At 51.9% G+C, this 15,279-nt stretch overlaps 1 protein-coding gene across 1 annotated transcript; it reads left to right on the forward strand.

Annotated features, from left to right (window-relative positions):
* On the forward strand, positions 1–1,348 carry HOXC4 (homeobox C4). Its single transcript, XM_075525558.1, has 2 exons — positions 1–445; positions 993–1,348. Exons 1-2 carry the CDS (start codon positions 1–3, stop codon positions 1,346–1,348), a joined length of 801 nt encoding a protein of 266 aa, XP_075381673.1.
* Positions 1,349–15,279: the final 13,931 nt, after the last annotated feature.

Genomic DNA, 15,279 nt, shown 5'->3' on the forward strand with positions numbered 1-15,279 from the left:
ATGATCATGAGCTCTTATTTGATGGACTCTAACTACATCGATCCGAAATTTCCTCCATGCGAGGAATATTCGCAAAATAATTACATCCCAGACCACAGTCCGGAATATTATAGCCGGACAAGGGAGTCCAGCTACCAGCACCACCATCAAGAGCTGTACCCCGTGCCACGACCCTCCTTCCCCGACCGCCCGTTCAGCTGCGGGGGTCTCCAGGCTCCCGGCAACCCGGCCGCGCTCCAAAGGGGACACGGGCAAACTCCAGGAGGCCAACACCTCTCAGAGAAAGCACAGCAGCTCTGCGAGCAGGCTGCTCTATCCACCTCCTCCACTACTCCTTCCCCAGCCCCTCCAGCCTGCAACCAGCCAACCCCCGACCATCCCAACAGCACAGCTTCCAAACAGCCCATAGTCTATCCCTGGATGAAAAAAATCCACGTCAGTACTGGTATGCAACTTTTATTTTCCTCTTCTGTCTCTCCGCTCTCTTATTTTCACACCATGCTCGCTCCCTCTCGCCTCTCTCTCTCTCTCTTTTTTTTTTTTTATTTCCTTCCCTTCCATGAGAGTCTTTGGGTTAGCACAATTGAACTGGATTTACGACTCCGAATGGGTAATTACACCCACCATAAATTTTATAGCCGAGCTACTGTGGGCAGCCTTAGCCATGTGGCTCGTTCTGTTATGTATGTGTGAAACTCCGAAAGCTTTGTAAGGGGTGCATAAATAATTCAGTCTTTTGAGCCAGGGAAACCCCTTCCTATTAGAATAGAAACTCTTGAGCTGCCCAAAGTTCTTTATTACCTATTTAGCCTATTACTTTTCCCCCCCCCGGCTCCTCCAGTCGCCTCTCCCGACCCTCTCTCCATCCACGCTGATTTTCCTTGTGTGTTTTTTTTTTTTGTCTTTTTTTTTTGTTGTTGTTTTTTTGTTCTCCTTTCCTTTCTTTTTTTTTTGTTTTTTGTTTTTTTGTTTTTCCTTCCCCTCCTTTCCAGTGAATCCCAATTACAATGGAGGCGAACCCAAGAGATCCAGGACAGCCTACACCAGGCAGCAGGTTTTGGAGCTGGAGAAGGAGTTTCACTATAACAGGTACCTGACCCGGCGGCGACGCATCGAGATCGCCCACTCGCTTTGCCTCTCCGAGCGACAGATCAAAATCTGGTTTCAGAACAGGCGGATGAAATGGAAAAAAGACCACAGGCTGCCTAACACCAAAGTACGGGCAGCAACGGCAGCGGCTGCCAGCGCCTCCACCGCCCCCGCCGCCCCGGCGAGCACGGCCGCGGGCGAGGAGCTGCCCTCCGCCGCCGCGCAGGACCCGCGCACGGAGGATATCACCAGGTTATAAACACCCCCAGACCCGCACACAAATGACTCTGGATTATTTATAGAATCTAATATATATATATATATATATTTTGGTTCTTTTCCCCCCCTTCCCCTTTCCCTCGTAGTTTTTCTTTTATTATTATTATTATTATAATTATAATTATAATTATTATTATTATTTTTTTTCCTGTGCGTATAAAAAAACAGTGGGTCTCCCCCAAGACCACGGGCTTTAGATGCATGTCAGATAGCATGAGGCCAGGTGTCTGTACCTGCAGGGTTTTTTTTACGCCATTTCAGGGGTTTATTTATTTTTTAAAGCTGGGGGATGGGGAGGGAAGGCAGGGTGGGGGGAGGAAGAGGTAAATGTTCTGTTGGGTGAATTTAATGAAGAAATGACGGTAATATTGAGGGCAACAAACAAACAAACAAACAAACAAACAAAAAAGGCGAACGTAGGTGATTTTTTTCCCCTCTGCGTTACCATGAGCGAAGGAGCTGTGAAGTTCTTTTGTAGCAATGTGAAAAAAAGCTTGGGGGAAAAAAAAAAAGCTAAAAATAATCACGATTGAGAGAGAGAGAGAGAAAAAAAGGGAAACAAAAAGCAGCTACGAAACAGCACACGAGGGTGGACGAGGCTTTGCTGAGAAATTGAGAAGAAAAAGGGGGGGGGAGAGAGGGAGAGAGAAAGAAAGAGTGACATATTTAAGAAATAAAAGCAGAAGAAGGTTTTAAAAAGTCAGTAGCTAGGGGTTTTTGTCGTGGTTATTTGTGTTTTTGGACTGATTTTACATGATCATTGTAAACTTGCAATAAAGAGTTTTAGTGTGTATGTGAAAGTCCCAGTGTTCAATAAACCAGTCAGTGTGAATTAGTTTTACTTTTATGTCTGGTGGCTTATTTTATCCCCACATCTCCCCGCAAACCCACCCCAAAATAATAATAATAAGGATAATAAAATGCTGGGACGATGTGTGCAATGGATCCCATGTGCACCAGTTACTGCTTAAGTTAAGTTTAAGCAAACCTAAAGATAACTCTCAACTCCAGATTTTTATGACATCACGACGTGGCCAGTGACTTTAAATCTCAGACCCTCCCAACCTGTAAATATTGGGGGGGGGGGGGGGAAGAAATCTGAGTTTTCAGAGAAGTGCTGTGGATTGGGGTTAGCTTCCAGTCATGCTTCTTTATTTTCTTTCCGTCCCACAGGAAATTGTCTGGTTTTAGCTCCTTTCCCTGCTTTGAACTTTTTCTCGTGGTTGTTTTTATTATTATTATTATTATTATTATTATTATTATTATTATTACTATTACTATTACTATTACTATTACTATTACTATTACTATTATTTTCTCTTGCTGTCGTGGCGCGCTCGTGTTGACTCGTTCAAGCCAAGAGGTCATATTGAATTTTGCCAGGCAATGAAAAGGCTGTTAAATAATAATAATAACAATAACAATAACGAGAATAATGGCAGTAATAGTGCTAATAACTGTAATTCATTGCTCCTGGCCTTTGGAGGCAGCCTGCAAATTGGCAGCAGTGGGGGGATTTTAGGGAAAAACCTGGGTGTCCCGTCCGTCGTTCCCCCCCCCCCCCCGGTGCAGGGTGTCTGTGCTTCCCTGGCAGGGCAGGGAAGGGGGTGCATGGGGATGGGGGGGGACTGGGGCTGAGCCCCCCCCTTTTTATTTTTAGGCCTTGGCTTTGGGAAGTTTGCTGCTTAAAAACCCCAGTGGCAGGGGGCTGGGAGAGGGAGGCCTGCTGCAAGTGCCCCCCCAAAGCCCTGGGACCCTGTCTTATTGGGCAGGAGGCTTTGGAAACATCTTTATTTAGGATTAATTCTATTTATTTATATTTTTCCCTCTCTCTCCAATATGGATTTAAGCTGCCATTAAACAAATCATGGTCTCAAACCCCTTTGTGATAGCTGGGGACGCGGATCTGGAGAGGGAGAAGGTTATAATTTATCCTGGGGAGTTTATATGTAAAGCTCATCAGCTTTTTTTTTTTTTTCCCCTTCTCTTTCGCATCCTGCTTTAGTGATATTCATATAAGGACGAGGCTGGAAAGATAAAACATATCGACAGGCCACGTAACCATTAGTCCCCTTTAAACATTTCCTCCACAGAGCAGGGAAAGCTGCTGGGAACCAGTTGGGATTTTGGTTTTTTCCAGGGAAGATCCCAGTCCGCACAGCTGAAGCGGAGAAGCCAGATAAAACCCAGCCCTAGAAAAAGAAAATAAAATAAAAAGACGAGCAGTAAACAGCACCCAAGGCTCGGCCCATCCCGTGGGGTTTTGGGTGGTTTTAATTTTCTTTTGTATAGGGAAGAAATCAAAGCAGAGAGGGGAAAAATAGGGGGGGGGGAAAGGCACCAGGGAGGGGGGGAGGGAGGTTTAATGCAGGAAAAACCAGAAAATCTGCGGGGAAAGCACAGCCCCAGGTGCTGGGAGGTGGGTGCTCTCCCCGAGCACCCAAGTGCCCCAAAGTTGAGGCAGGGCAGCACCCCAAATCTCCTCGGGGGGGTGGGGAGGGAGGGGACAGAGCTGGGCATCTGCACCGCTGCAGGCTGGGCTGGAGCCAGGAGGAGGAGGAAGGTGGGGAGGAAGGAGCATGGCTCCAAGTGGGATTTCTACCCCTTTTTTTTTAGGGGGTGTGTTGGAGTTTGGAGTTGTGGGTTGGGTTTTTTTGGCTCTTGGGGGGATGCTGTGCCCCCCCCCTCCCCCATCCCCTCCGCCAGGCTGGGTGTATCCCGTGAAGGTGGGTGCTGGGGATGGCACCCGGGGGTGGCAGGTCCCTTGGGTGCCAGGGACATGGAGCAGGGGTGGGGTCCTGCCTGCTGCCCACAGGAGGGTCCTCAGCCAGCATCTCCCTCAGCCTTGGCCGTGACACAACTGCGGAGGGAGAGTAAAAATGCAGGATATAGCCCGGGGAAGAAAGGTGGGGGGGAAGAGAAAGGAAAAAAGAGAGGGGGAAAAAAGGGAAATAAAGGGGGAGGGGGGACGAAAAAAGAAGGAAAAAAAAGGGAAAGAGAAAAAAGGGGAAAAAGGGGGGGAAGGAAAAAAGAAAATACAGAGGAAAAAAGGAAAAAAAGGGGGAAAAGGGGGGAAAAAAGGGGGGGAAAAGGGGGAAAAGGGGGAAAAAGGGGGAAAAAGGGGGAAAAGGGGGGAAAAAGGGGGGAAAGGGGGGAAAAAAGGGGGGAAAAGGGAGAAAAAAAGGGGGGAAAAGGGGGAAAAAGGGGGAAAAAAAGGGAAAAATGCCTGTTCCTGCTGCAAACAGCCCGAAGCACGGTCCCTTTTTAGCCTCTTGACGCCTCCATGTAGAGAGGCTGAAAGAAAACTTTATTGAAGTTCGGGTAAACGGCAAAAGCGGGTTCATGGAAAGGCCAACTTTTCTATCCCAGCAGCTCCATTGGAGGCGAGCAAGCTGACCCCGAGCCCTCCTGACCCGCTGCCTCTCCCAACGTTGTACCTTCTGTGTCTGCGGACATAGATTTAGAGGCACCATCGCTGTTTAGAGGCTTTGTAGGTTTTACCATAGTAATGGGGTGTATGGGGAGGGGGGGGGGGGGGGAGCTGGGGCAGATGCGATGCGTGTTATGGCATTGTTTCCTCGCCAAATAACCCGGGAGAAAAGGGGAGAGAAGGGTGAAGTGGCGGCCAAACTTCTCTCCCTTCTTTTCCTCCAGAGATGCTCTCCCTCCCGGCTGGTCCAGGAGCGCTCCCAGCCACGTAAGTAACCCCCATTTCAGGGAAAAAAAATATTTAAAAAATTAATATTATTAATAATAATAATAATTTTTAAAAATTTGAAAATAATAATTAAAAAATTAACCCAAGCAGAGCAAAAGGAGCCCTGAAAGTTTGGGAGGTGTGGGGATGAAAATCAGGATGCAAATGGGAGCGGATGATGGGGTGGGGGGGGAGGCAGAGATTTCCTTCAGGGCAGCGATGGAAAATAACCCCGGGCTTCTCCAGCGGCAAGGAGCTGCGGGACAGACGGACAGACAGCCACAGAGAGAGAGACAGGATGGGTGGAGTGTTGGAAGGAAGAAATGCTCCCCCCGAGGCATCAGAGCTTGCTCATCCCTGGGCTATATGTCCCAGACCCGGCCCTGGCACCTATAGATGTGGCTGCAGGAGGTGCCCCCCCCCGGGTGCTGCATTGTTCGGTGCTCGGATAATTCGCTTTACTTTGATTATTGGGCTATAAAACTCCCAGCAACAACGTGTTTCTGGAGGCTCAAATTAACATCTGAGGCCAGGGTTTTTTTTTTTTCCCCCCTTTTATGTTCTTCGAGTCCAATTTGTTTTGAAGTTCCCTGATAAGTTTTTACCGGTTCCTTTCGCAGCTCGGTCTTTATTTTATGTTATTTTTTTTCTTCCCCCCCGCCCCCCTCCCTTTAACTAGCTTCGCTAAGGACTCGGGTTTTAAGAGGGCTGCAAAGTCGTTTTACGAAGGGTTTAACTGGCAATAAAAAAGGAAAAAAAAAAAAAAAAAAAGCGTGAGGAAGTCTTTGTATCCAGAGCCTGCAGGAATGGTAACCCCTCTTCAATTTACATCAGCAGGCTGAGAAAATTAGCTTCCTGTATTGCCTGTTAGAAAGGGAAAAAAAAAAAAAAAAAAAAAAAAGGAAAATTAAAGCTCCAGAGATGCTTGGGGAGATAACTGCAGGCGGACGAGGGTCCTCAGCAGCTTCTCTTTGAGGAGAACTTTTTCATTTATTTTTTATGCAGTGGAAAGACACGATTTCCCCCTTTTTTTTTTTGGTGGTTGTGTTCTTGTTGCCCCAGGGCTCTCCTGTTGAGCCGGCTTTAGCTCGCAGTTAACACGGCATCCCGGCTCCTTCCAGCAATTTCCTTCCACCCCTCGTAGGTTGGAAGCGTTCCTCGTCGGTGTTAATTGAATTAAAAGCCAAAACACGCACCCGGGGTTAAACGAGTGAGTTACTGGTTCGCCCCAGACCTGACAGCACCGACCTGACAGCACCTCCAACGTGCAACTTTTATTTATTGTGCTCTCGTATATCATTATCCAGAGATATAGTTTTATGTACTTCCTAATCTGTCGCTGTGATTAATTTTGATGGGCAAGGTACCAAGCTAAACATTTTGGGATTATTATTATTTTTTTTTTTTTTTTGGTAATTTTTTAAGTGAAAGACTCGGATTTCCTTTCCAATCAGCAGCCGCCGTGGGGATGCTGTCAGCAATTTTCAAATATCACCTTTTCCTGCTTGTTTGGGTGTTTGTCTCAGTGCAACCGGATTCTTCTCTCTCTCTCCCTCTCTCTTTTTAATTTTCCTTTTTTCGGGGGAAAAAAGGTGTCTTGGTGGTGTTTTGGGGGGATTCCCCCTTCCCCCCCCCCGAAAAATAGACGTGCGTGGGACAAGCTCCAGGAGTGAGCAAAATAAATAATAGGTAAATAACTAAATCATCCCCTTTCTGCGTAGGGAATTAAATCCTGCTTTGTAAATGATTAACTTTTTCCTCCCATGTCTTAATGAACATTTTTCCTTGCTCTCTAATCCAACATATGTATCGCATAATTTCCCGAGCCGTGTAATGGATAAGCTGGGATGCAGCAGAGGGGAGAGGTGGGACCGCTCCCTGCCTCAGAAGGGACATTTAGCTGTATCCCCCAAAGAAAAGTTGGGGTTTTTTTTATATTTTTCTCTTGGTTTTGCCTTCTTTCCGAGGAGTTTGCTGCCCCGATGACACTTTTTGATCCCTTGCCCTTCCTCCGAGGAAGAGGATGGGGTTCTCCCCAGCTCAGGAGCAGCCGGAATCAAATAATTCTGCTTGGAAATAAACTGTTATTTCTCCCGCCGGGGGATGTCAGGAGGTTTGGGGCAGAGGATTTCTCCAAACTTCATCTGGTTTTAATGTAATTTTTTTGCATTTATTTCCACCGTCCAGCTTGGGCTCTGCCTGCCTTGTCTGACAGCTGCCACTCAAAGCCAGCCCCATCCCTGGGGGGGCTCTTGCTGTCCCCCTCCCCGCCTTGTTCTGGGGGAATTCAGGGCAGAAAGGAGCAAAATCACCCTTTGCTTGGCAGGGACCGTCAATTTGGGTGAGAAACAGCCAAAATATCCCGAAAGGGAAGGAGCGGCGTCTCCAATAAAAAGCCCTCCGCAGCAAATCCCCCCCCTGCGACCATAAAATACCAATTTTTAGCACCGAAAAGGAGCATGCTGGAAGGTGGGAAACGAGAGGTAATTTATGACCAGGGCATCCCCCCCCCTCCCCAAATCCTTCTCCCCTCGCTAAGATGCTGCTGCGACTCCACCTTCCCCCCCCCCCCCCGCCCCAACTCCATCCCCTCCTCTGCCCTCTCCTTAGGAGCCACTCTCCATTTATTCCCAATTAATTCCCTGATTATGCAATCAGAAACTTAAACAAGCTGAAAGTGGTTTGCGATTCGGGAATTCGAGGAGGTATTATTATTATTATTATTATTATTATTATTATTATTATTTTAATGAATAAACTGGATAAAATGAATAAATTAATGAATTAAACCCGCCTGCTCCCAACTGCCCCCCCCTCCCCTCCCTGGAAATAAAACTGCAGGGAGAGGCGGAGGTGCCGGCTCGTCTTCAGGCAAATTCTCCAAATACACATTTATTCCTCCCCGAGTGGGTCTTTTTAACTAAAAAGCGTGTTTCTGCGGGTGCGCTTTTAACCATGCCCAGCCATGCACATACCCAGCGCATATGGATTTATTTATAGGGACCGCTGAGCCAGTATGGGCAGGCAGAGAGATCCGGCGAGATGCATTTATAATTATAATTTATAATTATCCCCCGGTTTTATAGGGACAATTAGAGGCACACAAGGCAGAGAGCTGCAGGCGGAGATGCCTGGGGAGGGATAAAACCAGGGACATCCACGCGTGTCCCTCCGCATCGCCCAGGTACACACCACCACGCGTGGATCTGCACAGGCTTAACAACCACAACTTGGTATTTATTACTCTTAATTTTAAAGACCTCCAAGCTGCTTCGTCCTCGCTTAAAACCTCACGATACCCCCGGCGTTTAAATACCCCCCCCTGCACTTTATTCTTATTTTATCCCTATTTTATTCCTATTTTATCCATATTTATCCCTATTTTATTCCTATTTATCCCTATTTATCCCTATTTTATCCCTATTTTATCCCTATTTATCCCTATTTATCCCTATTTTCTCCCTATTTCTCCCTATTTCTCCCTATTTTATCCCTATTTTATCCCTATTTTATCCCTATTTTATCTCTATTTATCCCTATTTATCCCCATTTCCGTGCCCATGTTTATTTTTGGAGGAGGAGGAGGGTCCTTTTGCAAAGGAGGACGCGAGATAAAAAAAAAAAACAACCCACTAAACCCCTCAAATACCCTGAAACCCTGCCAGCCCCGTCCCGGGTTCCTTGAAGTGCCTCTAAATATTTAAAGAAGAGCCCATAAAGTGTTTACGTCCAGGTTGGCTCTGCATTAGCTGGGTCATGACCCCGGCTCTGGACAGACGGACAAAAGGGGCTTTTTTTTTTTTGGGGGGGGGGGGCTGGGGTTGGGGTGGCCCCCCAAAATCGGGGGGTGGGCTCCGGGGGAAGGGGAGGGAGCTGGGGGGGTAATTTAATCCGTCGCTTTTAATGTTTATTATATTTTTTCTTTTTTTTTTTTAAATTATATTTTTTCATTCTATCCAGATTGTGGGTTAGTTGGAGAGGGGCGGGGGCGGGGGGGGCAGCCGGCTGGGGGTAAATCAAATACACCCGCAACCGGTTAAAAAAACCCCAAAACCTCGATTTCTCTCCTCCCTCCCCCCCCAAAAAAAAAAAAAAAAAAGCAAAGCGAATTTCAGAGGAGGAAAGGGGCTCATCCTCCTTCCCCGGGCTCGGGGGGAATTTTAATTGCAGCTGGGAAATGGGTTTATTACCTCCCCCCTCCCCTTTTAACTTTACTTTCCACCTCGCTGTTTGCAAACTTCGCTTAGGGGAGATGCGAAATTGAGGCGGAAAAAGCTTTATTTAACCCCATCTGGATTCGGGGGAAAAAAAAAAAGACCCCAAACCCCACCAAACAACGCCGGGACGGGCCTCTGCCTTGGCAAGTTTGATAATAACAATAGGATTTATATCTTGGGTTTCTAAGATGGGGAGGGGGGGGGAGACCTTCGAGATTTTCCCGATTGGGGTTAAAAAAATGGCTTCAGCACTTCAGGAGCATCTTTAATTATTAGAAATATTTATTAGCAATAATACGCGGGGCATTTACCGCTAATGGGTACCAGCATTTGCGGAGATGTAATTGCGCAGAGACCTAATTAGACATGCATTTGTGTAATTTGTGTGGCTGTAAATAGGGTTTTGCCTCCGTGCGCCTGTGTGTATGTCGCGATACCCGCCGATATACACGGAAAAAAAACTTTTTTCTACCGTCCCCGGACCCTGCATCAGCTGCCCCGCACGGCTGCGGGGGAGGAAAAGGCAAAGATTCACTTAAATTTGTGAAATTTCAGTGAATTTAGGAAAATTTGGGAGTTTATTACGGATTTTTTCCCCCCGCTTTTTATTTTTTTTTCACCCCCCCCAAAAAAAAACCCGGTAAAAACTCCTCCCTGCCTTAAAAAAAACCCGATCCGAAGAGGTTTTAAATGGGGAAAGAAACACAGGAGGGAAAGAAGTAGAGGGAGAATTGCGGAGCTGCAGGAAGGGAGGGGGTTTCTCACGCCGCCTCTGCAAATGTAGGGGTCTGAGTGATTTGGGGGGGGTAGAAAAGGCAGGGCAGAGCCCTAAAACACCCCCCCCCTTTTATTTTTTAGGGGTTCAGGCTTTCCCGGAGCAGGAATCTAAAGATCTCCGCTGGCTGGAGAGAATCTTCCCGGGAGGAAAGGTTGTTTTTTTTTTTTTTTCCTCCTAATCCGGATAGATAAGAGGGGGAAGGTCCCCTCAAAGGTCAGTGGCAGAGAGAGCCCCCCCCCCCCCGCGGCGTGGGGACACGCGTGGAGGGGGGGGGGCTGCAGTGGGAGGAGGTCCAGCCAGTGGATGGAGTGATGGCGTGCCGGGGTGGCCAGATGTGGGGTGCTGCGATGGGAGGGTGGCCAGATGTGGGGTGATACCCCGATGTGGGGTGATGCCCCGATGTGGGGTGATGCCCAAGCGTGGGGTGCTGACGTGGGAGTGCGTCCCGGTGTGGGTGCTGTTATTGGGGGGGTGTCCAGGTGTGGGGTGCTGCTGTTTGAGGGTGCTCAGGTTTGGGATGCAGCTGTTTGAGGGTGCCCAGATGTGTGGTGCTGGCCCGCTTGGCCGTCCAGATGTGGGGTGTCACTGAGGATGTCCAGATGTGGGGTGTCACCCTAAGATGCTGTCCAGAAGCGGGGTGTCACCGCGGGATGGGGGTGTCCAGGTGTGGGGTGTCACCCTAGGATGCTGTCCAGATGTGGGGTGTCACCCTCAGATGCCGTCCAGATGTGGGGTGCCACCTGCTTGATTACGGGGTGTCACCTCGACGGGGGTGCCAGCTGTGGGGTGCCACTGTGGGTGCTGCCCAGCTGTGGGGTGCCACCCCAGCTCTTCCCCCATCACCTCCAGACGGCGACCCGCCGTCGGCGCGACGGTGACCCACGCGCGCGTGAGCACCCACGCTGCGCTCCCGCGTGTCCGGCCGCCCTCGTGCACCCCGGGGGTCCCCGTGCGTCACCCCCCCGGCCACGCTGCCGGCTCCGGGGCCGTGGCCGGCACTTTCTCCGGCACGCGCGTGTGCTGCCTGTCTTTCCCCATTGTAAACCGGGGGATTCCTTGAAAAGGCTTCGCACGGGTGTCTGGCAGCGCCAAGCTGTAAATCCAACTGCTTTATAGCCCTGGCAGCAGATGTTTTAAAGCCCTTTTCCCTCCCCCCGTGCCGCCGTTCATCACCCACCCTCCAGGCCTCGCCGTTTCTTTGCCTTCTCCCCACTCCAACCCCAATTTTTTCCTCTTGGGCCCCACTAAATCCCTTCGGATCCTCACTCGGCAGCTCCCAGGGCGGCCAACTCCCCCATCTCTGCATCCCGGGGGGGGTTGGATGGGGGAAACCCACAGGGAAAGATGCCCACGAGGGACAGGAGGGAAGGGAGGAAGGTCGTTTCCCTCTCCGGCGGGGGCAGACACCTCGATACCCTCTTTTCTTTTTAAGGCATCAGCGTGGGCATATTCTCATAGCGAAAGGCTGGAGGTAATTAGCCAGGGTGGAATCCATTGTCTCCTATAATAGCTCCCCCCCCCAAAAAATAAATAAAAAAAAGATATTTTTGCTCTGGTTTGGAAAATCCTTGAAAATATCCCAAGGCAACAACAACAACAAATTGCTAAAGCCTGAATTTTTGGCTTTTTTTTCTCCCCCCACGCCTGCTTCGCCTCGTTTTCCGTGGGACGTTGCGGGAGCCCTGGGGAAGTTCTGGCGGGGCCTCGGCGCATCCCCCCGCACCCCTCGGAGGGGAGGTTTGGAGAGGAAGATGAGCCTCCCAGGCCGGGTAACCATGGCAATGCGGATCTGGAGCATCCAAACACCCGGCTCCTTCCCTCTCCTCGTTAGCAGGGCCTGCCACGCTCCTGCCATGCATACAATATTTATCTTGATTAGCCAAACACGCTCACCTACCATATTGTGCTGCTGCTGAAGGAGAGGGGCAGGGTTTTTTTTTTTGTTGTTGTGTTGTTTTTTTTTTTTTCCCAGCCCTGGATGCAACTCAAGGGGGAAAAAAAATATTGCTTCCCATCCCCTCCCTGCACCCCTGAGCATCGCTCGGCCGCCACGGCGAGAGCCCAAATCTCCTGGCCAGGGAAGGGATGTTAATGAGTGGAAGCTCTTAATTAAGGATTTTATTTTATTTTTTTTTTCCTCCCCCCCCCAAAAATATGTGATTTGAGACCTTCCTTGGGCCAAGCCTGGTAAAATTTGGGGAGAGACATCATAGAGACGCCTCGTTTCGCTAAAACACTCTGGTTGCGAGGGGAAATAAAGCGGAAAAGGCGATTGCTTGCCTGGGGGGGACTTCGCTCCCACGTGCGATACCAAAATAACGTGGCCGTCCCTGCTCGCCCTTCCCCACCCCGGACGCTTCGTTTCGGGCCCCTTTTAACGTAAAGCTAGTTTTTTCAGGCCGCGTCGCCTCTTCATCACCTGCTCCGACGTGAAATGTGAAGGGGAAATGCAGTTTGCTTTAATTGTCTTCCGTAATTGGCTTTTCTGCGCGGGGCGGGGGGGGTCCGGCGGGGTCGGGGGGGTCGTGGAGAGGGGTGAGGGTGGCCGGGCACCCCCGTCGGGTTGGGGTTGGGGTGCTCGGGGCTGCCGGTTTGCTAAAAGCGTTTGAGAGTTGCGCGTAACACCCGTGCACGTGTGTTTGCACGCCAGCGTGAGACCCGCGCGCGCGAACGAGCGTTTGCACAGAGGCGCGGGATACTTCGTGCACGCGCGTGCAGGCGTGTCTGCGGCCGGGGGTGTGTATGACACCTCTGCACGCACCTGGCGGGCACGCCCGCGGGCGCGAGCGTGCGCTTGCTTGCAGAAGCGCGCCTGCACGCGTGAGCCCTCGGCGCACGCGGAGGCGTCACGCGCGGGCGCGCGCACGCAGCGCCCGTACCCGCGGGCGGGCGAACGCACGCGTTTGGCACACGCGTGTGCACACACGTGGAGCGGAACGGGTGACGGCTCCCGCCACCCGGTGCCACCCCCCGAGAGAGGTCCTGGTGTCGGGGGGGCTGCTGCGTGCGTGGGGGGGTGGGGGGGCCCGGCAGAGCGCAGTGGTCAGGATCAGGCCCCCCCCCCCCTTGACACGGTGGACGGTGCAAACTTCACCAGCCAAGTCCCAGCTTCTCCAGGCCCCTCGGGGGGGGGGCTGTGGGTGCGGGGGGGGGGGGGCTGGAGCTGGTGTCCCCCCCCACCCAGCCATGCCTGCAGAGGGGCTGCTCCCACCCGGGGCTTTGTCTCCCCGCAGATTTTAACGAAGGGCACCCAGAGGTCAGGCTTGGGGGGGGGAGAGCGGCCCACCAGCACCCAGCACCGCTGGGCTTCCCTTATACTGGGGGGGGGGGGCTTGGGGATAGTGGGACCCCCCAGGTGACTGGGGGGGGTGCTGTCCCCAAACCCCCTGGCTGGGTTTTCTGCTCGGGCTGAGGGTGATTTGGGGGTGCTGAGGGCTCTGGGGATTTGGGGAGACCCCCCCCGGGTGTTAAAGGGGGGGGGTTGGCCAGGGGAAGTGGCCCGGGGGGGGGGGGGTTGTTGCCCCTGCGAGGTGTCCCCATATAACAGGGGCTGGGAAGGGGCATTTTGGGGGTGTTCTCCACTCTGGAGCATTTTGGGGGGGATCTGCGTGGGTGAGCACCTTGGGGGAGTCTGCAGGGGTGCGCGCTGGGGGGGGGGGGGTCTGCACTGTGTGTGGGCAACTTGTGGGGTGCGTTGGGAGGTTTGGGGGGGGTCCTGCACCGGGTGTATGCAGCTTGTGGGAGGGTGTGTGGGGGGGGTCTGGGTTGTGCTGACACCCTTAGTGAGGGGAGTACGCGCTTGTGGGGGGGGGTCTGAATGCATTTGCACTTTAGGGGGATCCGCATTGGGTGTGCAACTCGGGGAGGGGGTATTTGGGGGGGGGGGGGTTGCACCGTGCATGGGCCTCGGTGAGGGGTCTGCACTGGGTGTGCAGCTTGGGGGGGGGTGTCTGCGTAGGGTGTGCGATTTGAGGGGGCGTCTGCACTGGGTGTGCACCCTTTGGGGGGGGGTACAGGGGTCTGCACGGGGTGGGCACCTTGGAGTGGGGTTTTTTTTTGGGGGGGGGGGGAATCCTCTGCGTTTGGGCCATGTGGGCTGTGCACGGGTTACCTGCGTGTTCACACACGCAGCTTTTGTGCAAGGGGCCAGGGCCCCCTTGGCGTACGCTGCAGCTTTTTGGGGGGGGCGGGGGTCCGTACGAAGCCCCGGCGTTCGTGCCAGTGCACGGACGAAGCTCCGTGGCTGATTTGGGGGACACACCAGCATTTTTTTTCTACCCGGGGGTGCAGTTGGATGTGTTTTATCCACCATGAGCCCGGGCAGGTTGTGCCACGCGTGTGCACCCGAGTCTGGGTCCGCTGGCAGCGCGTGTGCGTGCGTGCGCGCCGCATCCCGCAGCCGTGCATCAGCTTGCGGGTGACCGAGAGGCAGCTCTGCCACAAATCCACCTTTCATAGCCAAAAAATCCCCATTTCATGCCGCTTTCCGGAAAACCCCGTTTCCGACTCGGTCCCTCTGAAAAGCCGCCGTGACTCAGTTTCCCCCCGCGCGATCGCAGGTGACGTGGTGGCCGGTTCACGTCCCCTCTCCGCCACTGAAGCCGTGCCTGGTGCTCCCCTATAACCCTTAAAAAAGGCCCGTAAGCGCCAGCGGCTGCGATTCCCCCCCCCGGGGGCTGCCGCAAAGGGTCCCTGCGGGTCTTGATTAAAAGTAACTTTGGTGGAGAAGATCCGTCGCAATCGGTCGCGGCCGCTGGAGGCCGATCGGGGGGAGTGTGTGCACGCGTGTGCGCACATGTGCTGCGCGCGGGCCTAGCGTGTGCGCGCACGTGTTACGCTCGTCTGCCGTGCCGGAGGGGGACGCGCACCCCTGCGTGGGACAGCCCAGCCCCGTCGACCGCCGAGCCCTGGAGATGCTGAGGTTAATTAATAAGGATGTAAAAATGAGGAGGAAAATGGGAAATGAGCGGTGCTGGGCTGAGGGCTCTTCCCCGGAGCCTTCGTGCGTTCCCCCTCCTCCAGAGATGCTCCCAAATTCCCAAGTTGGGACATTTTGCTTTGAAAAAGAAAAGAAGCTCCGAAACTTTGTTCTGAGGAGATAATAATGATGGTAGTTAGGTTAGTAATGATAAGAATAACGAATGAGTATTAATAAGTAAATAATAAGCAGATCATGATAGTAACGATAATAGTAATAGCAAGAATAGCAATAATAACAT

The sequence above is a fragment of the Mycteria americana genome, chromosome 26 (assembly GCF_035582795.1).
Source record: "Mycteria americana isolate JAX WOST 10 ecotype Jacksonville Zoo and Gardens chromosome 26, USCA_MyAme_1.0, whole genome shotgun sequence".
Classification (NCBI taxonomy): Eukaryota; Metazoa; Chordata; class Aves; order Ciconiiformes; family Ciconiidae; genus Mycteria; species Mycteria americana.